This window comes from Cucurbitaria berberidis (assembly GCF_010015615.1).
Source record: "Cucurbitaria berberidis CBS 394.84 unplaced genomic scaffold K460scaffold_3, whole genome shotgun sequence".
NCBI lineage: Eukaryota > Fungi > Ascomycota > Dothideomycetes > Pleosporales > Cucurbitariaceae > Cucurbitaria > Cucurbitaria berberidis.
This window is the reverse complement of record NW_024468937.1, coordinates 1,480,618-1,500,985: the sequence shown is the minus strand read 5'-3', so window position 1 is coordinate 1,500,985 and position 20,368 is coordinate 1,480,618. Positions and strand designations below refer to the sequence as shown.

Sequence of the window (20,368 nt, the reverse complement as noted above, 5' to 3'; positions counted from 1 at the left end):
TTACCTTCAACCCACTTTGACTTTATCCTAATCTAACCAGTGTTATTATCCCCTGCTTCACCGTCACTCCCTTCCTCCAACTGCACAACCTCGCGTCTCAACCACTCCCCCCAAACACCCACATCTCCACAAATGTCCAGCGCTTTACCCAGTCGCTTGACCTTTTGCTCGACCTTCTCTGCCTCGTCCATGTCTACATCTGCGTCTGCGTCTGCGTCTTTCCCCTCGGCTTCCCCAGCTCCCTCGGCACTGCCTTTCAGCGCAGGCACAGACAGCAGATTCTGCTCGCTGACCACGAGCTCGCCATTGACATGCACGTCCACCGTCACGCTGAGCGGGGGCTTGCAGCTGCTATCGAGGAGCTCGAACAGGCGGCCCAGGATAGCCGATCCGCATGCTTCGTCACTGTCACTGCTTTCACTGCTTTCATTGCCTTCACTGCCTTCACTACCTTCACTACCTTCACTGTTTTCATTGATGGTGTGTGGATGGGGAATGTGGATTGTGAGGCGCGGAGTAGGCGGTGTATACGAGAGGCTGACGTCGACCTGCAACGGCGGCCCTGTGATTTTGGGATTTTCTGGCGGCGGCGTGGGAGGCGGTCCCCACACGCCCCCTGGGGCTGGCAAAAAGCGGGGTGGTTTTGGCCCCTTCTCGAAGAAAGGGTCCTTGAGCACGGCTGTCGTGGCTGCGTACTGCCTCAGGACGGGCAAGATCTCGACAATCTGCTTTGGATGGCTGAACGGCAGGCTCTCGAGTGTCCTTGAGTATTCCATCGTCGGCACGTAAAGGCTCGTGTTGTGCATCCTCGTAAACTGTTTCCCTGCCCGTTCGATAACTAGCATAGACCTGCTGTTGCGGATCTCGTGTGTGAATTCTCCCGTCGTGTTCGTCATGCCTGGATCCACCTCCGCGGGTCGCAGTGCCAGGCCCACGAATGTCGTAGCCCTAAAGTCCTCTGTGCGCGGCTCGATGCCCACAATCTGAGATAATTGTATATGCACCGCTAGCGGGACTACAAGAGGCGGGTTGAACTTTGCCACGAACCGTATATTCGGCAATCTCCCCGCAGCGGAATCAAGGCCTATGGCATCGTGTACCTGCGCCAAAGGCTCGAGGTACGTTGGCTTTGGATCGAGCCAATCAATTGACGGGGTGTTGTGTAGGATATTATCGATGGACGCATGAGCGTCGTTTGCGTCGGCGGGCTTCTCGATTGCGTCGCTGATCCAGTCGTTGGATATGCGGATAGGCGTGTAGAGTGTGGAGGGGGAAGATTCGCATTCTATGGATAGAGAATACACTTGGTGGATATCCGGGTCGCCGTCTTCGAGAATGGCAGACGGTGTAGTCAGCGAATGGGGTATGACGTGCCGCCGGTGCATCCAGTAGTCCAGACTGAGTCCCAGACACGATCCGCCGTTGAGTCTCGGGCGTCCGCTCTTTTTGCAGAGCACTTCCCTCTCCGCTCTATGATTCCTGTGCCGTTCGTCTGGCGACCTGGTCGCGAGATCCGTCTTCTTCTCATGCTCAAAGAGCTTCCTCAAGCTCGCATAAACGCCCGCAATCGCATTGTAACAGCTGACGCCACCATTCTGCGGCGCGCCTAGCTTGTCCATGGTCAAAAGCTTCTGCAGGTTCTCTGAAAAGCGTTCGAGTGTGACGTTGAGCTTGCTTTGCCCGGGAAGAGGTCTTAAACTTTTTGTAAGAATCTTGGACCCCGTCGCGCCGAAGTGGAGCTCGGGTCTCTCTTCGTCGAGGTTGGTTTGCAACTTGACATTCTCGATCTCGTTGTTGAGAAAGGTGACGTCGCAGACTCCTTCGTCACCGATGACCAGTATCCATGTGCCTGGCTCGTCAGGGTGTTTCTCGTATGGAACACCCGATACCTTGCACAGGAACAACAGGCTTTGTTCACTAACGCGCCCTGGCTTCTTGCGAATAACCTCCAGTATTTTTTGTAGTCTTCGACTGCGCTCCGCTTCATCCGCGCGCCCCATTGAGCTTGCGCTCATGCCTAAACTCGACATGCCTAATCCGCTCATGGTTATGCCCATGCCCACTCCGCCCATGCCTGAGCTCGCATCGTGGAGCATATTGAGCATCGCGGGTGAGTCGTAGGAAAGCATGTTGGTGCCGCCGGTGGGAGGGACGCTACGCGGCGCGGGGGAAGAGAAGGTGGGGAGGTGCCTGGAGGGCGTGTTGTTTGACGGTGTAGGTGTCGTCATTCTCGTGGTGGTATGGCTCGCAAGCCTCGGGTGAGCCTATCGCGCAGGGAAGGGCCGATTATCGCCGTGAGAAATGCGCTATCATGTTGTGCTGGGAATGTTTGAGTAGAAAGATAAAGCAAGGATTGCCCGCCTTCAACCCGCGGTTGAAGCTCTCACGAGTCAGGTCTTGGCACCTCAGCGACGAAAGATGTTCTTTCCGAAATGATGCAACGTTTCAATTAAATATAGCAGAGGAAACTCAGATATTCATATTTGGTTCCGCTCAGCAAGCTACGTTATTACAAGTGAGATCTTCCCGGGGTATCGTATCGCTTCGCTATGAAAGCACTGTGACTCCAAACGCCAAAATCTGTATCTCCCGCCACATAGTCAAAGAGACTCAGTCAAGCTCAATGAACCTGCCATCTTCATCCTCGACGATTCCTGTGATCCTAGTCTTCGCCCTGGTGCTTGCAACCCTCTTCTTCGCCGCTGCACCCCTGCCCTTCGCCGCACCTCTACTATTACCCGTCGCAGGCTCTTCTAGCTCATTCTCGTGGAGCGCATTGTTGCTATAGCTGTACTCGATAGCTCGTACGCGCTTCTTTGGCCGCTGCTGCACCTCTTCCTCGCGCTCAGCTGTATCCTTGGCTTCTTGAGCCCAGCGCTTGCGAACCTCGTCTTCGTATTTGTTCTCCATGCTGTGGAAGGAGGCGTGGTGGGCGCAACCGTCGCATTCGTAAGAAGATGAGGACTATGACAACGTTAGCAAGCCAAAGCAAGTAGGTTTGGAATAGGAAGATGATAGGGTGGGGATGTGAGACGAGGGTAGGGTACACGCACCTTTAGCGGATGTAGCATAAAGCGCAGACATGGACATTTCGGTGAGAGTACGGATAGTTTGTGATTGCATGGGCCGCGTGGAGGAACATAGTTCATCTGCGTCCAGACATTGGGTATACCGTTGGCCATGATGCTCGAACGGTTGAAGGGGGCAAACGATGGAACGGTAGTAGGGAGCTCAAACCCGGGCAGGTGTAAGACCAGAGATGGGCGACGCTAGGTGTATGGTCCCATGTTTGTGCGTGGATCGAGAGAACGTCAAGAACAGGTGCGATAATGTGATGACTTGGGCAATCTAGCGCAAACGCGGAATCGTCTCGAATTCACGTGGAAAGCTACGGTAACCAGATACGGAAATGCCCGCCCCGCAACCCGCCCGGCTACGTCACACCACGATTGATTTGCTGGTTGTCAAAATGAGGCTCTCGAAGTCAGCAATGCATGGGCATCATAGATGCATGGTTGAGAATTACAGCTTGACGCTTTCGACGATAATCACTGGTTCTACGTTTAGGTTCCTTCGTGACTGAGACGCATTATTCCCGGCCACATGACACATTCGGTCCGTCGAAAACTGGGGCTAGGCGCGATAGAAAGAAGAGGAACGGTGATAGCGTGGGCTCATGGGTCGGCGATTAGTGTTCAGCGGGGTAGCCGCCAACGTATAAAGACTGTCGGTGTGTGGTGATGTCTGCAAGCAGCCAGCTCGACAATCTCTTCTAAATTTGCTGTCCCCATACACCCCACCTCAATTCTTCCAATCTTCCAAACAACTTATCAAAATGCCTTCCGGTAGTTGCATGTGCGGCAATGTCAGCTACGAAGTAGCAGGAGACAGCGTGGCCAATGTACGCAACATAAGCCAATGTTGCTGCCGTATTGCTAACAGACAATTGAGGTTCTCTGCCACTGCTACGATTGTCGCAAAATCTCAGGAACCACCTACTCGAGCAACTCCCTCTATTCCTCGGATGGCTTGAAGATCACCAAGGGAACTCCCAAGCAGCACAAGAAGGTCGCCGATAGCGGTAATGAGATCGTTTCCAACTTCTGGTGTGTAGCCCTAGATGCATTTGCAGCTTCTTCTGACTTCAAACAGCGGCGACTGTGGTTCGACCATGTGGCGCACGACTGCTACGTTCCCTGGCAAGCTTATTGTCAAGGTAAGCCACCAATGCAAATTCCCGCCTCGAGTTATACTGATCGACGAAAAGGCTGGAACCTTGGACGACACTAGCATCATCGACAACTGGACCGTACACAAGGAGTTGTTTGCCTCGAATAGACCAAAGTGGATTGGTGCCCAGGAGGGAGCCGCTCAGGCTTAGATGTCTTGTGTCGCTTCGTGGTGCGGCTCGGGAGTGGATGTGCGGTGGTTGGGAGAGGATATAGGTAGGCTGTCATTTTAGTAATGCAGTACTCGATGTGGTCTACTCCGAATCCGACGTGTCTGGCTCTTTGAGTCGCTCTCTCAACATCTTTGCCATGTTAGCCTTGAAGCTTTTCAAATCCTCGTGACGCTCACCTGGTTTAGGCGTGACTTGAGCTCATTGACTTTAGTCTCCTTCACCAATATGTGTTCTTCGTCCAGCTCCTCGATGATGTACTCGTTGTTGTTCTTGCTGTCAATGTCGACAAGCATGGCTTTGATGGACGCGTCGCACTTAACGAGCGTGCCTGGACATGTTAGCCAAGTCGTAGGGACGCACTATTGCTACAAACATACCTCTAATAGCTTTCACCATATTGAAGTGTCGCAGTGTCGTCTTTTTCGGGTAGAGGTGGGCAGTGTCGTTGGCTTGGACATCGAGGTACTGGGGAAGAGTTGATCTGACGCGATTGCTTGGCAATATTGCTGCGCTAAGGTTCCGAGGCCTCCGATGCATGTAAGCATCTAGCATTGATCACCATCCCTCTTAAATGGCTTCAGTAAGGTCGTGGATGCTACTAAAGCTCCTCGTTTTTAGCTTCTACTTCAGAAGCATGGATTGACACACCGCCCAGCGCAGTTGCTTCTGCTCGATGCTCTGCTCCTTCACTTCGGAATCCGTACTTCCGATACTCACCTTCTCCCGAGACGCCGTCAAGAAGTCGCAACTGCCCGTGAAGATGGATTGTGATCGAATTATAAACGGCTTCATGTGGGCTGGTTACGAGATCTCCCGCTCAGTCCCGGTGCTATGCCTGGTTCTCCTGTCGCCCAGCTCGCATGCGCAGAATACACTCGATAACACCTCGATATTCCTTACGTCTCCAACTCGCAAGGTTGATTCTACTCGCTCGATGACTTCTCATTTCAATTCTACAGCGTCCTCGAGTAGCCCGACACACGAACAAACTCCACCAGACATGTTCCCCGCTACGACTCCTCCACACGACGATGACACGCATGACGTATTCAATTACTACTTCCTCTTTCTCGTCGTATTCGGTGTATTAGTGGCGATACTACTGTGGTGGTTACATCGACAGAAGCAACGACGGACAGAACTTGCACGGTTGAGCGGACAACATGCACTGGCAAGAGACATGGAAGGATGGGCGGGCACTCGGCGGTTCATGCATGGGAGACACGCGCGTAATCACCAGGCCGCGTTCATTCGGCGTCAAGAGGGTCTTGATGAGCACGGGGAGGCGCCACCTCCATATCAGCCAAAGAGCGAATCCACGGGGGCACAAAGACCTGCCGAAGCAGCACAAGTCGCGGCTGGCCGCATTAGCATACCTCTCGGAACGGTATCGAGATACGAGATAGAGGGAGCCCGCCCGCCAGCGTACCACGACGCTCGTGAGACTGATCCAACTTGAAGCACTCGAAGGGACATTGTGCTATTGGCACGGATTTGGATTAATGACCTTATGATAATAATGATAATGAGAAGTCTTGGAGCGGTATCTCTTAGACCGTTGGAATGCGCTGGCGCTCGAATTGTCCACTAGACGTAGCCAAATGACATGCTGCGGAAGAGTTAATGCATGTACTTAACAGTCTGGCTTAGGCCACGGCAGTCGGTTCTTGACAACCAACACTATTAGAACTGCCACTACACATTCTTGAGTCAATGCCAGAGAATCAAGTATGGCCGATAATGCACATCTTTCGAGAACACAGAGTTGTGTATCGGTCTTCCCACCTCTGACCCTCTGTTGAGCTACGATGAATGTAGCCGGACTTGATACGTCTAGCTGAATGCGCGGGTATACGCAGGCCCGTCCTATTCCAATGTACATATCAGCTATCGTAACTACGTATAGTGGGAATTGTCCCGCGTGTCTACCAGGTATTACCGACTACAACGTTTCCGATACCTCCCTGATAGCCGGCCGGTCACTCACTTGCTATTCTTCATACGAAGGATCTCGTATTTCAAATGCTGAGGCTAAACCCTACTTGCAACAACTACACGAAGTAGATATAACAAAATATTCCTTCAACACTTTAATTATATGTAAGCATTTTGATAGGATTCTGCTAGTAAGTCCTAAGAAGAATTATGTATAGGTCACCATTGTTCCGTGTGCCAGACTTCAGGAAGTCGTAACTAGATCGGCCGCACATAGCATAGTACCATCATACAAATCCCCGTTCGCTTCATCAAGCGGAGGAAATTAAACTCGGCTGACCTAGGTTCATCCCGTTCGAAAGGATTCCGAGGCGAATAGAGGAGCAGACGAAGAGTCAGCCAGGATGGGGGCACAGTGTTGGATAAGGCCATTGGTTCGTGTAGTTGATTATTGAGATGATCTGACGCCTTATAGTGCCTACAGTATCCTCACTGTGGGTATGAAATCTTCTATATGATGATATGGTACCGTGGAGGGTATGATGAGGCCCAGAATCAGCAGCAAGTAGTACCGATGAACAACATCGTTACCACCATGACAGCATTCATAAAAGAGATCAGTCGGAAGAAGTACTAGCATTAGCGTTGACGCTCCATATCTTCCCCTTCATGAGTTCTTGTTGTTAGTAGGTTGGGTGTCTACTCGTGTATACTATCATACAATTAGAACTGATAATAACGGGCAGTCTCGTGCATGTCATGCAACGAGCCCGACAATCGAGTCGACCCATCGCACCACTTCAACGTCAACGGAGGCACTACTCAGGTAGTCAAGACTGCTGGTGGTCGCACTGAAAGTGCTGCCAATAACCTTTATCAAATCTACCAGTCGAGCAAGATCGGGATGGTTTCCATTGTCCATCATACCAGTACGTGGGCATCTCCCCCTTTGACTTATACCAACAAGCTAATCGCAACCCCAGCCTGTCCATGGTCTCCAAGAGATGTCAAAGCGAACATCCGCTCCGACGTCCAGACGCTCAAGAGCTCACCATATGTGAGAGATGAGATCCCCATAATCGGATATGTATTAGACACTGCTAAAGGGCAGGTGCAACCTGAATCCCGTTCACCGTCCCCACCGGCTATCATTCAGAACCTAGTGATGCCGCTACTTTGGCATTCTACGGGGAAATCGACACCAAAATAGATGGGGTTAGTGCAATATGGCAGGTTGATATTATAAAATGATAGCGGTTGTGGCCGACTCGCTCTATTATTCTTCGAAATGGACTCGATAGCAATGGTGTTGAGCCATATGGAAGATTTTGGGCTTTTTTTGGCATTAGGGAAATATATAAATTGGTTGAGCTCATCTCACCTAATTCTGTGCTGTAGTGTCTCAGTCTTTTGATAACGCAAGATCAGTTGGTGGGTGCTTTTAGTTCCCATGGTACGTCTTTCATGGTCGATGTTCAACTATGGTTCCGCTTGATTTCATGCTCATTTTCTACGTATTACATCCCGATAAACCTAGATTTTCAGGAACAATATATTCCATCCAAAAAAATGCTTTTCGTATAATATATCCGCAAATGCAAACCATTGCCGACAGCGCATCAAGTCTTATACAACGCACAACAGCAACGCAGCATACCAAACACACACATAAGCATCTTCAATAAGATTGCTACCCCTAAACACCAACTTGAAACTTTGCACGAAAACGTCAACGCACGCCATCATCATTATACCAAAATGTCTCCACTTCGTGTCAGCGACTCAAAAACAGACTCCTCAACCAAAAACACCACTACTTCCTCCCCACCACCCTCCTTCAGGAAGTTTGAGCGCTATTTCACCTCTCTCGTCGGTATCGCGCGCCAAACCATCAACCCGGTCTACACTACTACACACCGCCCCTCGACGTTCTTAGCCATAGACAAATTACTTAATATTCAAGACCGACTCGACGTCTTCTTCGCGAAGTGTCCGGATTATGATTGGGTGGGCGACGCATCTTATCGGCTTGTGTTAGAGATGCAGATTTTGATGAGGATGGTAGAGATTGCGCTGGCGTTGAGACATAGTAAGATCGCCTGGCCTCAGGCATGCGGTAGTGGGGAGGAGGCAAAGGCCATGCAGAAGGGCGCTTATGAACACGTTGAGGTGTTGGTATTTGCTAGGGAAAGAATGAGAAAGAAGGATATGCTGTGGATGTAGGTGTGAGGAAAAGGAGGGATAGTGGAGTCGGGGAGGAAAGCTAGAACGGGTTGAGATGACGGATTTCGTCGCTAATGTATAGGGTTTTCTATTTTTACGCGAGTGAATAGCCCTGATAATGCCAAATGTACTAAAGTAGAGTGTATTCCATGAGACTGAGACTGCTCACTAGTAACGTGATATTGAGTATATATCTCATAGCTTAGCTGTCTCCTTCGCTTCTCCAGTAGCGCCAATCTTCTTTAGTGCATCCCAGAGCCTCAAGCCTTCATCCAATCTAGTATCCTTCTCAATGACTAGACTTCCATCGCCCTTTAGCGTTCTCACTTGCATTGCATGTTGTGTTCCCCAATTCATAATGTCCCCCTTCAAAAACTTGCTCAGCGGTTCATGGAAAGCTTTCGTCACGATCTCCTTTTCATTATCGCTCAGGTTATTTCCGTTGCCCCAGAACCATATAGCTAGGTCGGCGCCATGAGTGGCACCCCAATGTTTCGGTAGTGTTTTGTCAACACATGCCGCGCGCCACTCGATACGATACCGGTGTATCAGATGACCAGCACCCTGTTTTACGAGAGTGTTTATCATACCTCGCTCCAGGGCGTGGATCTGAATGTCTGCGTAGATTTTGCCGAAAGCTGTATGCCAATCTTTGTATTTTGGCGGTAGCTTGCCGTTGGGGAAGTAGTGCGATATCAATACTCTGCAGGCTTCGAGGGGGTAATCTGCTTCCAGGCGATGAAACATGTTGTCATAGCCTGGTTTTGGCGGGCGCCATGTACCGTAGACAAAATGCTCGTCGCTGCACTCGCCAATGATAAGCTGGACTCCTCGTCTCTTCAAACGCTGCGCGAAATGGCCGTTGGAGATTTCATTGAAAAGACCGTGCCTCACGAATGAGCCATCCGTCACGGCACGGAATTGATGAAGTTTCATCTTAGTGCTTGCTTCAATGAGGGCCCTTGCGTCCACGGTACGAAGTTTCGCAAGCTTCTCCACTGGAGATAAATCGGGAGAAATCTTCAAAGTTCCCAAAAGCTCGTCGAACTGGATTTGTGCCTCACCCAAGCTCTTCGGCTGCATACCCGGCCCATTCGACAGCATAAGCGCCTTCTTTACGATTGCCTTCTCATCAGGAACTGCAAGATCATACGCCAGTTGGTGGAAAACTGAATGCGCGCCCGCTGAATAGCCGCCGATGGTGATGTTTGAAGCGTTGCCACCGAAATAGGTGATGTTCTCGTACGTCCATTGCAGTGCCATCCTCTGATCCCAGAAGCCGAGGTTGACTGCGTAATCAGGAGATGAATGAAGGGCATCGAGAGAAGCAAGAAAGCCGAATATGTTCAAGCGATACCCAGGTGCGACAACAATGCACCTTGTAGGTGACTCGCTCAGTAGCGCCCGAAGGTCCATGCTGTTCGGAGAGCCCCACTGCAAGAAACCTCCGTCTATATCCTAAGTCAGTAACTAGGACGTCAAAAGAGATACTTTGCGACTACAGCGTTCATGCACCGCGCTATCTCCACTTTTCAGACTTTGCGTAAAACTTTCGAGCAAGATTCGCCCTAGCTGGTGAGGTTCTCTACCAGAGGGTATCAGACACTAAGAGTGAAATCGGACTCACGGATCCAGAAAAATACCGGCCATCCTAATAGAAAGTCAGCCTCTCCCGAAAATACTCTCAGGCTTCAATTTGTACCTCCAGCAGGCGGTTCCCCAGCTGGGATCCACATATTAGACTGCAAGCAATCCTCGTCCCACGTCGTCTCATCAAATCCCTGTCTAGATGCCTGCGGACAAAGCCCACATCCGCCACTGAATCTTCCAGGATTCGCTCTCGTTCCGTAGCGATAACATGGTGGTAGTGATCTGGGCTTTTGGAACCGGAAGGGTCCAATGGGCGGCAGAGCGAACGGTACACCGCCGAAGAAATGACAAAGTGGCTGCGAGCTTTCGTCGAGATAAGTGAGCCCTTCGACGAAGCCGCGAAATGAAAGATCACGGTGATAGGGTTGTGAGGGCTCGGGCATCGTTGATATGTGAGGCGGCACGGGAGCGTTGAGATGGGTGGAAGATGGTGGTTCGCTGCTGCTAAATGAACCTCGGTTGTGGCGCCGCTTGCGTTCCTGCATCACGATAAAATACCATGAAATGGCGTGATTATACAAAAAGTGTTACTAACAGTCTCCTTTTTCATATTACATAAATAAAACCGGATAGATCTCAAGTTACAGACTCGGCCTGCTCTACGTAGTCGTGAAGCCAACTTTAATTGCTGATCTGACCAAGATTTGTTAAGTTCCTCTTCTCGACCCCATGGAGATATTTTACTCTCGACGTATTTATTGTTGAATACATAGACATAGGATGTTGGATCGATGCTAGCGCAAGTCTGTCCGCTCAAGTTCAAGCCCCTCAGTTCGGAACTACTCTATCTCTCTCTTCGATATGATCAACCCGCATGAATGCGGGTATGCATATATATGACTGTTGTCTCGACATGATTATAAGAGTGCCAAATGGGTTGCGAACCGTGTCAAAAGCACTGACTCAAACCGAACCTCAACCAGCCATTTCTTCTGCCCGAACGGTGCCCGAGGGATAGCTGTAGATTACTTGCATCAAGGCTCTCCGTAGTTTCAAGCCCTCTTGCCAGCCCCACGACCGCGACCTCGAGCTCGACTCTGAGCCTGACCCCGGCCACCAACGCCTACACCCATCACAAACAGCACTCTCACAAGCGTAATAACAGCAATAATTGCAATATTAGTGCTCGCTTCACTCCTGATCGGCCCACCGTGCGCCTGCACCGCCTTGAACATGCTAAACAGCGCCGCGAAATCAGTGAACAACAGCCCCGCCTGAAACAGCTTCCACACGCCCAAGTCGTCCGTGTACCGGAGCATGAAAATCATGAGGAAGGCGAACATGGCAAAGGAACCGCCTGCTTGGTGATGCAAGAAGGCATGCGAGGGTGTCAACTGGGCGTGGGGAGATGTGCGCGGAAATGCGGGGTCGATAAGAGTTTCTGGGGCGAAGTAGTTCAGGTAGACGGATAGAAGGGAGAGAAATGGGTCTACGGTTGTGAAGGAGTAGTAATAAAAGCCATTTACGCCGGGAGGAGCCATCGTTGGAGTAGTTCGAGGTGGTGTAGTGGGCTGCTGTCTGGGGGTGCTATAGCTGAAGAAGATTGTGGAAAGCGAGTTGGCTTTGCACATAAAAACAGAAGAGAGGTGGTATATTAGAACCAATACTTCGTTCAAGAACTATTTGGTGTCGCTGTGTCGGTCTCCGAAGATAGATGCAGATGCAGCGGGGTGGTGGGGCAACCTGGATCAGAGTGTGGCACGGTCACCGCTTCCCTCTCCCTCCAATAATGCCAATGCCCCTAATAAACAGCACCACAACCATCGTCGACGCGAGGCTCATGCCGAAATTGAACCATGCCGTGTCTCTGATGCCCACCTTGAGTGCATTGTCCCAGGGTTTGAGGCCGTGGCCTTCGCTACCGATCTTGTCAACATGAACGCCTTTTTCTCTTGCGATGACGGCGGTTTGCAATGCTGTTGCGATTGCGAGACCAATTGCACGACCGATTTGCCCAACGGCAGTGATGAGCGCACCGCCTAGGGATGCGTCTTCAGGCGGCAGCGTTTTGGCGACGAACAGGGTGAGGACGGGAAATATAGTGTCTGCGCCGCAGACGGACAACACCATGGCGGGGAAGCCATAGGCCCAGTAGGTAGTATGTACTGGGATTGGGATGGCAAATAGGAGCGAAGAAGTACTGATACATATGGTGCTGAAGGTGAGAATAATGTCGGCAGGGACCCGCGAGAGAAGCTGACCGGTGATTAGAGCGACGAGAATACCAGTTATTCCGTTAGGAATGAAGCGCAATGTCGTTTGAATGACCGATAGCCCCTGAAAGTCTTGGAACCAGTAGGTGGCGAAGATGAGATAGTTGTTGAAGGACGAGAAGAATAGCGCCATCACCACATTAGCAGCCGTGAATTTCCCGTTCTTGAAGATGGACATCTTCATCAACGGCCGTTTCTGTGTCTTCGTCTCCAGATAGTGTTGCCAGAAACCAAATGCGACGACGACAAGGATTGAAAAGACGATAAGTATAGGAATCCAAGGCGTGCTCCAGCCTACAACGTTGCCTTCAGTGAGTGCGAACAGTAAGACGACGAGCCCGACAGTGATCAAGGTGCCACCGATCCAATCGATGGTGTTACGCATGATGGGCTCAGGCTGTGGTGGTGGCAGAGGGATGACCAGGTAGCTTGCAATAGTGGAGATGCCAGAAATAATGGCAAAGATCCAAAAGACCCATTTCCAGTTGAGATATTCGCCGATGACACCACCCTGCGACCATTAGCAATAGTCCCTAAAGCTTCCTGGGGAAGGCCCACAAAGATATTTCCAGTGATACCACCTAATGGTGCTCCAGCACCAAAGCATCCAAAGGCGATATCCTTCGTCCTACCCGGTGGAAATGTAACGCCCAGAATCCCCAAAGCCGTTGGAGCCATGGCCGCAGCTGCTAGGCCCTGTAGACCTCGGAAGATGTTGAAGCCGATTTCATTTGGTATGAATGGTGGTACAATAGAAGTTATTGTAAATGCAACAGAGCCCCAAATGAAGATCATTCGTCTCCCATATACGTCTGCTAAGCGGCCCCACAGAAGCTGGATTCAAGTCAGGCCTTGTCTGGGGATTATTAGATGAGAGACGAACTAGGAAGCAACCAAATGTGAGGTTGAACGCCGACACAATCCACTGCTGTCGACTCGTTGGGATATCCAACTCCTCGCCGATGGTCGGTAGAATGATAACCGAAGCCTGAACTGCCATTGTCTACCAGCACATCGTCAACCTTTCGTCTTTTTGAGCCGCATCATGGAATTCCTACTCACGCTCAAAAACGGCGCAGTAGCAATCGTGATAACTAGCGCCACACATCTTGCTTTTGAAAACGGCAAACGTTCGGAAGCACCTGTCGCTACCCTCACAACAGTGTTTTCGTCTTCTCCAAGACCTGGTAGTTGCGGCGCTGTCACCACACGTTCCAGGTCCTCGATCTCCTTCTCTGCGCCACCAGCTACATATCCGTCGGCTTTTGACATCTCCAGTCACGTCGCGGACGAAAAAGATAATTTCGCAAGCGGGTCAACTCCGCAAACACGTCCCCGTGGGGAAATGCATGCTTTTTGAAGGTTCACGAGCCAAAGATGCCGCATGTTCGGCACGTTTGTCAGCCACGCACGGCTGGAAAAGGCTTTACCCGCTCTTTGCGGAAATACAGTTCATTCCCGTACGTAAAGGCAATCTTTTCCCGTTCGCAATGCGTGAAGATGATTTGCTATCAGTGATAACGGGTGCGAGAGAGGAGGATTCGATGACAATGGCCGGGTTCATCGACTGCGATGGTTTGATGAATGTGGCTGACTTTAAAGCGAAATGTCTCCACTGCAGAAGACGAAAATATGCGGAAAAATCTCAATGGTTTGTTTAAGATGTGAATATATAGCAGAGAAAGCACATATTGAACGACTTGAGGTGTAGTCTTTATAGTACTACGGGGTGTAACGGGGCTGAATCCACCAATCACGGTGCGTATGAAGCAAAACATTATTATCTTGTTCGTTTGGGCAGGTAACTATTATTCACGAAGCCATGGAAATCTTATATTGGCTTTCATGTCAGAAAAAAAGATCCTTGATATGTCTGATAGACTTGATGTTGTTTAGTGTCATCGTTATCATATACACTAAGAGATCTGTCAGGCCTTACCTCCTGTATTACCGTGCTCTCTGCTCCCCCGATCCCTGCACACGATCATCACTCACCCACTCAATGATTGCGTTCCTGCTTCTGTAATGCTTTGCCACTCTCATCCGCAGGCTTAAGACTAACATTACTTGGTCTACAAAGCTGCACACTATCCTTGGAAACCTGCTACCGTGCACAGGACAATCTCAACTCTTCTTCGTGTGGTTCCAAGCCACTCTCTCGTGACTGTTTGGACACAGCGCACTGAACTTGTGTACCTGGCCGCCGTCACCTTGTAAACAGCTAAGGGGCTTGGTAGAGTTCGTGTAAGCACAGAGAGAGAAGAATAAGTTATAAAGCTCAGAAGCTCTCTGCAAATTGTAAAAGCGGTGTTGCAACAAATTGAACGGTATAGTACCGCGACGCAAAACCTGTTTCCAAAACTATGGAACTAATTCTAGCCACGTAACAGCAATGCTGCTGCCTATAGCAGCAGAATAAAAAGCCAGCAATCCGTGTAAGCACACCGCCCTCGCCAGGGACTAGATCTTCGATGTCGGCCACAAGGAGCAGGCGAGGGGCAACGTCAAGACGACAGGATATGGGAAGTGAGATGTAAAAGATGGGTCAGTGTATGAAGGGTTGTGAAGCTGATACGCGTTGATGGCCAACGCGCTAGCAACGCAGCAGTCGCGTCTACACGTGACAAGACACGACTCAATTAAAAGACGCACGCATTGATCTTGCTACACGATACCAATTTGAAAATATTAGTGCAATTCTACGTTGTCTTGTACAATACCTGCTACGTCTTCTTCAGAATCTCCTCGGCGATATCCCTCAAGACAAACTTTCTTATCTTCCCACTCCCGGTGAGCGGCACTTCAGCGTCGCAGTCGTCACCGAGCCAGAAGACATGCACAGGCGCCTTGTGTCTTCCTAGTACCTTCCTGACCCAGCCCTTGACCTCGTCAAGCCCCGGCTTCTCCGTCCCTTCTTCGCGCAGTAAGAAGGCGGCAGGTACTTCAACGTAGCGAGGATGGGAAACGCCGACGACGATGGCGCGTGCGATAGAGGGATGCTGGACGAGACGTTCTTCGATCTCTAGTGGGTATATATTCTCCCCGCCTGTGCTGGGTTAGCTTTTGTGCACGAAGCTTTTAGGGGACAAGGGGGAACAAACCTCGTATGATGATGTCCTTGAAGCGCCCTGTGATCGTACAGTATCCATCAACATCCAACACCGCTTCGTCACCAGTGTGCAGCCACAACTCTCCTTGCTCGTCTCGGACCAGCAATTCTGCCGTCTTCTCGGGGTTCTCCCAGTACCCTCTACACACCTGATACCCAGCTACACAAAGCTCGCCGCGCACACCAATAGGCACGACCCGATCGTCATGGTCCACAATCTTGACGCGCGCATGCGGCAGCACAGTACCCACAGTCGTCAATCGTGAATGTAGCGAGTCCGTGGTATGTGCATTGAAGACCGTAGGACTCGCCTCCGTGAGCCCATAGCTAGACGTGAAGTCGGTCATTCCTAGCTCGCTGACCATACGCTCCATCAGCCACCGCGGCACCGGGCTACCGGCTACGATGCCAGTGCGAAGCTCAGAGGTCCAGCCTTCAGGCTTCTCGCAGTCAATTATGGACTCCATCATAGCTGGGACGCCGTGTAGGGCTGTGCAGCGCTCGTCGGAGATGGCGTGCATGGTTGCAACGGGGTCGAATGATTCTGCGGGATATACAATCTTGCCGCCGTGTGTGAGCGTTGCGAGGAGGCCGAGGGTGAGGCCGAAACAATGGAAGAGGGGTGGTGGGCAGCAGAGAATGTCGTCGGGTGTAAGGTTCATGCGGTCGCCTATGAAGCGGGAGTTGTTGATGAGATTGCTAGAGAGATGTTAGCTTGGTTATTGCATGTGGGAGAAGGGAAGGGCGTACTGATGGGACAACATGGCCGCTTTCGGACTGCCAGTACTGCCACTTGTGAATTGGAGATTTGCGACATCGTATGGACTTATTATGCTATCAAAGATTTCGAGAAGGTGATCTGGTATGCTTTCGGCTTCACTTATGAACTCGTCATATTTGATGAAGTCGCTGTAGTTGCCGCGAATAAGACAAACTGTTTTCAAGTCTGGTAGAGTCGATGTAAGGTCTTCTTCGTGAAGCTTTTCTAGAAGTGGCTCATTGTCGAACCGTGAAATTGTGGGTGTTGTGAAGAGTATTTTGCATTCTGCATTGGTCAGTACGTACGGCCCCTCAATTACGCAGGTCAAGGTACTTACTGGTATGCCTCAGCGCATACTCCATCTCCGTTGCCGTGTATGTATTGTTGAGCGTGACGCAAATCGCGCCGACCCTTGCGCAGGCAAAGAACAGTGCGATATACTTCTCACAATTTCCACTCATGATGCCTATCCGATCTCGTGGACGTACGCCATACTTTAATAGAGCCCGTGCTAACAAGCTTGTCTCGTTCCACAGCTCCTGATATGTCCACCTTGCACCAGTCCATGGTATTACGATGGCCTCCTTGTGTGGATGGAGCTCGACTTGTTGGAAGAGCGATTGCGATATGGTCAACTGCACGAGAGGAGGATCAAGTGGACCGGAAACGAGGGAGAGGTTTGGATAAGGTGGGAGGATGTATGGGTCGATTTGAAGCAGTGTTTGGTTCAGACGATGTAAGGCCTCGGGCCGCGATTGATCGTGTAGTTGAACCATTACAGCGGCTTCTTCTTTCCAAGTCTGTCTGCTCTACCTAGGCCTTCAACTGCTCTACAACTGGAGACCCAAACGCCGAAGGAGGACCTGGCGAGTGCGCAATAACAGGGATGAAATACCGACTCAAATGATGGAAAGCGTAGAAAGAGAAAAATAGCGAAGCAACGGTATACAGAACTACCCAGAAGCACTCCAGTAGCTGGTGTTGGCGATTCAAAGTACCGACTTTTGCCATAGTAGTGACGGCGCCGCTGATGGCTCGGATCTAAGGGCCCCATCGTCAGGGAGCAGGCCCTGCATTTCATCATGGCCTTTTTCGGGTCACTTGGGTGCGCGTCTCTGTCCGGCCTCTCATCAAATCGAAATGACGTCCTCGGGCTTGTCTAGCAGATCTTCAAGCTCACCTGCTCCATTCGGGTATAAAACCGCAGCTATCATATTTCCAGGTAGGTGAAAGCTCTGTCAAGTGATTAACATAATTCTTCCTTGATCAGGAGTAGATCGTCCCTTGTGCCATGGAGAGGCTTTTGAGAGTTGGCGCCGATGACAGCACGGGGCGGAAGTACCTCGGTGACATTGTGCCGTGGACCGCACACGAATTTTCATCTGATAAGATTACCGGGGGCGGATTGCGACATCGGTAAGCGCGCGTCGTGGAACAACACGGCTTGTTGAACGTATGATGCGGCGAAAAGTTTGCTAGGATCGACGACAGGGTGGCGGGTAAGGCTTTCTGTGGAGGTGGGAAGGATTGTGGGACAGCATCCCTTGCCATTTACATGACATTATCTGATCCGCTTTCTAGCTTTCTTTGCGGCATATTTATCCGGATCAGCGTTGTAGACCATCTGATAATTCTTCTCCCGACAGTTGGTGTAGAAGACTTTTCTCAAGAGATACCGAACTGTTTCATGCTGCGTGGAGTTCCGCGGTGTGCGCCGTGCTCCGGCCTCATGCAATACCGTTACGTGTTGCACCCACGCACATCTAGTCGGCCTGCTCACCAGGTTGGAGCGTGCGCCTCATACGTAAACAACAGCCATTGTTCGTGCTTGTCTGGTCTGTGGGGGTGCTTCGCAGTCACGATTCAAACAAAATTTTCATTTCTACATGAAAAGTCATTCGTAGAGCTCGATTGACGAGGTCTCATCCGCGCCCTGTATACGAGACATGGATTCAAAGTGTGTAGCCAGGGGCTTCGTTGGGCCATTAAAAAGCTGACCATGTTGAATCATGACGTGTGCACTTTAACTCCGTGCAGGTGTACCGAGGGTTGGAACGGCCCATGGGCTGGCTGGCACCCGGGCGGGCTTTTGTGACAGTAGGTAAAAACGGTGTATTAAGTGGAAGCGACTATAGTTGTTGACATGCAAAGCTCGAAACGAAAACAAGTGCTAGAACTAGTGGCTAATGCGACAAACTTGTTTCTGAACAGAGGCTCTCAGTCATCCGGCCTGAAAGAAATTGTTCGTGTGTGAGCAAAGCTCGTAGATCAGTTGATGGCTATGAACAAATTACAACTTCGCGAGCGCGTCTAAACTCGGTCGTACCTTCTTCTCCCCATCCCATACAAACGGGCTCAATGTGAAAAACTTCTCCCTATTAACCATCATGAGGGCACTTCGTTTATGCGGCAAATCCATCAGCTTTTCAACGTGGAAGCCATGTGCAAAGTCGTATGCTAGGACTGTGCCGCTAGTTACTGATGGTTCACCAACGAGGTTCCAAGTACGGGGCTCGTCGAGGAACATGTAATGCATGAGTCCTGACCACCATGCAGAGACACGGTAAGGACCCCTAAATCTAATGTCGCCGACGAGCGAGTGCCTACCGCGGTCGTATAGTGACGACTGGAAGTGAGCACCCATGTGATCCTCCTATTATAGCGGTTAGTCTCATATGCAACGAAACAAGTATCAGAAAAAACGTACCATAGCCCAATAAACCTCGAAATATGCAAAGAAGAGGTCGTCAAACGCGGCAAACATGGTTAACACGTGGGGGTCCTCATGCAGCTTTCGGAGATACTCGCGATGCTCATCCAGTGTCCCGGTCTCATTCCACCCTGCAGCGACACGCGGGTCATTCTGCCAGTTGTGGAAGAGATTGAGATGATCCGGGTTGGTGTAATCGAGAGCGACCATAGTAAAATGCTCCTTTAGATGCGGTATCCATCGGCTGTAGATGACTGAACCCGGTTCAGGTTTCGGTTCCCGGACAGGATGCATAGTGTGCCGTGGTAGTGCCGGGAACTGGGTAGATGGTGCATTCTGGAATGGAAACGGAGGATAGCGCCTAGTGATTGGCTTGCCTGAAGCATCAAGGTGCGGTGCCCAAACCGGGCGAGGACCGAACGGGGACGCAGCGCCCTGCCAAAAGGTGCCTCGCAGGAGCAGGTGTCCATCATGAGGTGCTGACGCACTGGAAGCCTTTGGGTGAGATTGAAACAGACCTGTGGCGTAGAGGTCTTGGGCTAGCGACTCTGAATCTTTGCCAGAAAACAGGACTCGGAAGGTCTCGACTAGGGGATGCAGAGAAACTAACCCGTAGGCGATGAGCCACAGCTGCGGGACGGTTGGTCGGTCGCCAGTCCAGGAAACGGTCAAGTAAGGTGATCTTCGTGTGCGCGCCCATGAGCTGTTGTCTCCGTTCGGCGGCACTACGTCCTGAGCCAAGAAAGCAATATCGCTGAAGGATACTCTGTCGCTGTGCAGTAGCGTACCCTGAGTTTGCTCTTTGCCGGTGGTGTCCGCTGCAGAGAGAGAGATCTGGTTGCTGATGGGTTGGTCTCGTGCAGCTATATTGGTGATTGCGTAGGCGGTGAGGTAGGGATGGGGAAGCTTCAAAATGAAAGGTTCATGAGGAGCATCTTTTTTCGCTTGTTCAGCCATGGTAGTCGATGAGCCGTTTTTGTCTATGAAGAATGGATATGAGAAGTATGGTGACCGAAAAGCGTCCGGAGCAGCAGCATAAAGCTTGAGCGTGTTCACAACGAATCGCGCAGGTTGGCATCGTGCTCCAACCGAGGTCGACGGCTCAGCAGACCAGCCCACAGTATTACGCAGTCTTAGGTGGATACTATACCCGTCCGACGCTTATTTCGGCGACAGGGGTGTTGCATGGAGTTTGCATGGGAAGCCCCTAGTGGGGGGCAGATCGCGCCTGTGTGGGTACTAGTTTGACAACCACAAATATATGCAGGCTGAGGTATGCGGCAAGTACCAGGACTACACGGCAGCCCTCGAGATCGGTGACATATTTCGTGGGAGCTATCGTCCGTGTAACTTGCCTCCAAGAGTC

At 50.9% G+C, this 20,368-nt stretch overlaps 12 protein-coding genes across 12 annotated transcripts; 4 read left to right on the top strand and 8 right to left on the bottom strand.

The window, feature by feature from the left end:
- Positions 1 to 32: 32 nt before the first annotated feature.
- On the bottom strand, positions 33 to 2,228 carry K460DRAFT_284291 (uncharacterized protein; the record flags this gene model as incomplete). Its single annotated transcript, XM_040928723.1, has 2 exons — positions 33 to 397; positions 452 to 2,228. 2 exons carry the CDS (start codon positions 2,226 to 2,228, stop codon positions 33 to 35), a joined length of 2,142 nt encoding a protein of 713 aa, XP_040787602.1.
- Positions 2,229 to 2,610: 382 nt separating this feature from the next.
- K460DRAFT_405317 (uncharacterized protein) lies at positions 2,611 to 3,182 on the bottom strand (the record flags this gene model as incomplete). Its single annotated transcript, XM_040936835.1, has 2 exons — positions 2,611 to 2,964; positions 3,054 to 3,182. The coding sequence occupies 2 exons, from the start codon at positions 3,180 to 3,182 to the stop codon at positions 2,611 to 2,613; spliced, it is 483 nt and encodes a 160-aa protein (XP_040787601.1).
- Positions 3,183 to 3,756: 574 nt separating this feature from the next.
- On the top strand, positions 3,757 to 4,513 carry K460DRAFT_365941 (uncharacterized protein). Its single transcript, XM_040933274.1, has 4 exons — positions 3,757 to 3,901; positions 3,952 to 4,106; positions 4,153 to 4,216; positions 4,268 to 4,513. Exons 1-4 carry the CDS (start codon positions 3,836 to 3,838, stop codon positions 4,379 to 4,381), a joined length of 399 nt encoding a protein of 132 aa, XP_040787600.1. The 5' UTR covers positions 3,757 to 3,835; the 3' UTR covers positions 4,382 to 4,513.
- K460DRAFT_365940 (uncharacterized protein) lies at positions 4,270 to 4,847 on the bottom strand. Its single transcript, XM_040933273.1, has 3 exons — positions 4,780 to 4,847; positions 4,579 to 4,730; positions 4,270 to 4,531 (listed from the first exon to the last, which is right to left on the bottom strand). The coding sequence occupies exons 1-3, from the start codon at positions 4,796 to 4,798 to the stop codon at positions 4,484 to 4,486; spliced, it is 219 nt and encodes a 72-aa protein (XP_040787599.1). The 5' UTR covers positions 4,799 to 4,847; the 3' UTR covers positions 4,270 to 4,483.
- A 228-nt stretch (positions 4,848 to 5,075) lies between these two features.
- Positions 5,076 to 5,861, top strand: K460DRAFT_354894 (uncharacterized protein; the record flags this gene model as incomplete). The annotated part of the gene is made up of 1 exon (XM_040931830.1): positions 5,076 to 5,861. One exon carries the CDS (start codon positions 5,076 to 5,078, stop codon positions 5,859 to 5,861), a length of 786 nt encoding a protein of 261 aa, XP_040787598.1.
- A 1,230-nt stretch (positions 5,862 to 7,091) lies between these two features.
- Positions 7,092 to 7,547, top strand: K460DRAFT_416362 (uncharacterized protein; the record flags this gene model as incomplete). Its single annotated transcript, XM_040937800.1, has 2 exons — positions 7,092 to 7,266; positions 7,321 to 7,547. 2 exons carry the CDS (start codon positions 7,092 to 7,094, stop codon positions 7,545 to 7,547), a joined length of 402 nt encoding a protein of 133 aa, XP_040787597.1.
- Positions 7,548 to 8,095: 548 nt separating this feature from the next.
- Positions 8,096 to 8,560, top strand: K460DRAFT_405312 (uncharacterized protein; the record flags this gene model as incomplete). Its single annotated transcript, XM_040936834.1, has 1 exon — positions 8,096 to 8,560. One exon carries the CDS (start codon positions 8,096 to 8,098, stop codon positions 8,558 to 8,560), a length of 465 nt encoding a protein of 154 aa, XP_040787596.1.
- Positions 8,561 to 8,617: 57 nt separating this feature from the next.
- On the bottom strand, positions 8,618 to 10,593 carry K460DRAFT_336848 (paraben-hydrolyzing esterase precursor; the record flags this gene model as incomplete). The annotated part of the gene is made up of 3 exons (XM_040930990.1): positions 8,618 to 10,011; positions 10,188 to 10,211; positions 10,263 to 10,593. The coding sequence occupies 3 exons, from the start codon at positions 10,591 to 10,593 to the stop codon at positions 8,756 to 8,758; spliced, it is 1,611 nt and encodes a 536-aa protein (XP_040787595.1). The 3' UTR covers positions 8,618 to 8,755.
- A 155-nt stretch (positions 10,594 to 10,748) lies between these two features.
- Positions 10,749 to 11,851, bottom strand: K460DRAFT_365938 (uncharacterized protein). The gene has a single exon (XM_040933272.1). The coding sequence runs from the start codon at positions 11,689 to 11,691 to the stop codon at positions 11,203 to 11,205; it is 489 nt and encodes a 162-aa protein (XP_040787594.1). The 5' UTR covers positions 11,692 to 11,851; the 3' UTR covers positions 10,749 to 11,202.
- A 63-nt stretch (positions 11,852 to 11,914) lies between these two features.
- Positions 11,915 to 13,695, bottom strand: K460DRAFT_385681 (MFS general substrate transporter; the record flags this gene model as incomplete). The annotated part of the gene is made up of 4 exons (XM_040935549.1): positions 11,915 to 12,934; positions 12,982 to 13,257; positions 13,307 to 13,426; positions 13,486 to 13,695. 4 exons carry the CDS (start codon positions 13,693 to 13,695, stop codon positions 11,915 to 11,917), a joined length of 1,626 nt encoding a protein of 541 aa, XP_040787593.1.
- A 1,436-nt stretch (positions 13,696 to 15,131) lies between these two features.
- K460DRAFT_394779 (acetyl-CoA synthetase-like protein) lies at positions 15,132 to 17,283 on the bottom strand. Its single transcript, XM_040936013.1, has 4 exons — positions 16,630 to 17,283; positions 16,283 to 16,577; positions 15,525 to 16,231; positions 15,132 to 15,469 (listed from the first exon to the last, which is right to left on the bottom strand). The coding sequence occupies exons 1-4, from the start codon at positions 17,066 to 17,068 to the stop codon at positions 15,147 to 15,149; spliced, it is 1,764 nt and encodes a 587-aa protein (XP_040787592.1). The 5' UTR covers positions 17,069 to 17,283; the 3' UTR covers positions 15,132 to 15,146.
- Positions 17,284 to 18,582: 1,299 nt separating this feature from the next.
- Positions 18,583 to 19,959, bottom strand: K460DRAFT_354888 (aerobactin siderophore biosynthesis protein iucB; the record flags this gene model as incomplete). The annotated part of the gene is made up of 2 exons (XM_040931829.1): positions 18,583 to 18,945; positions 19,000 to 19,959. 2 exons carry the CDS (start codon positions 19,957 to 19,959, stop codon positions 18,583 to 18,585), a joined length of 1,323 nt encoding a protein of 440 aa, XP_040787591.1.
- Positions 19,960 to 20,368: the final 409 nt, after the last annotated feature.

Excerpts from the sequence above, each read along its gene's own strand:
- K460DRAFT_365938 (XM_040933272.1), bottom strand. The coding sequence starts at position 11,691 with ATGGCTCCTCCCGGCGTAAATGGCTTTTATTACTACTCCTTCACAACC.
- K460DRAFT_394779 (XM_040936013.1), bottom strand. The coding sequence starts at position 17,068 with ATGGTTCAACTACACGATCAATCGCGGCCCGAGGCCTTACATCGTCTG. Across the intron at positions 16,578-16,629 it reads GTATGCGCTGAGGCATACCA|AATGCAAAATACTCTTCACA; the intron begins GTAAGTACCTTG and ends TGACCAATGCAG. Across the intron at positions 15,470-15,524 it reads CAAGGACATCATCATACGAG|GCGGGGAGAATATATACCCA; the intron begins GTTTGTTCCCCC and ends AACCCAGCACAG.
- K460DRAFT_365941 (XM_040933274.1), top strand. The coding sequence starts at position 3,836 with ATGCCTTCCGGTAGTTGCATGTGCGGCAATGTCAGCTACGAAGTAGCA. Across the intron at positions 3,902-3,951 it reads CAGGAGACAGCGTGGCCAAT|GTTCTCTGCCACTGCTACGA; the intron begins GTACGCAACATA and ends CAGACAATTGAG. Across the intron at positions 4,107-4,152 it reads GAGATCGTTTCCAACTTCTG|CGGCGACTGTGGTTCGACCA; the intron begins GTGTGTAGCCCT and ends GACTTCAAACAG.
- K460DRAFT_365940 (XM_040933273.1), bottom strand. Across the intron at positions 4,532-4,578 it reads TCAAGTCACGCCTAAACCAG|ATGTTGAGAGAGCGACTCAA; the intron begins GTGAGCGTCACG and ends AACATGGCAAAG.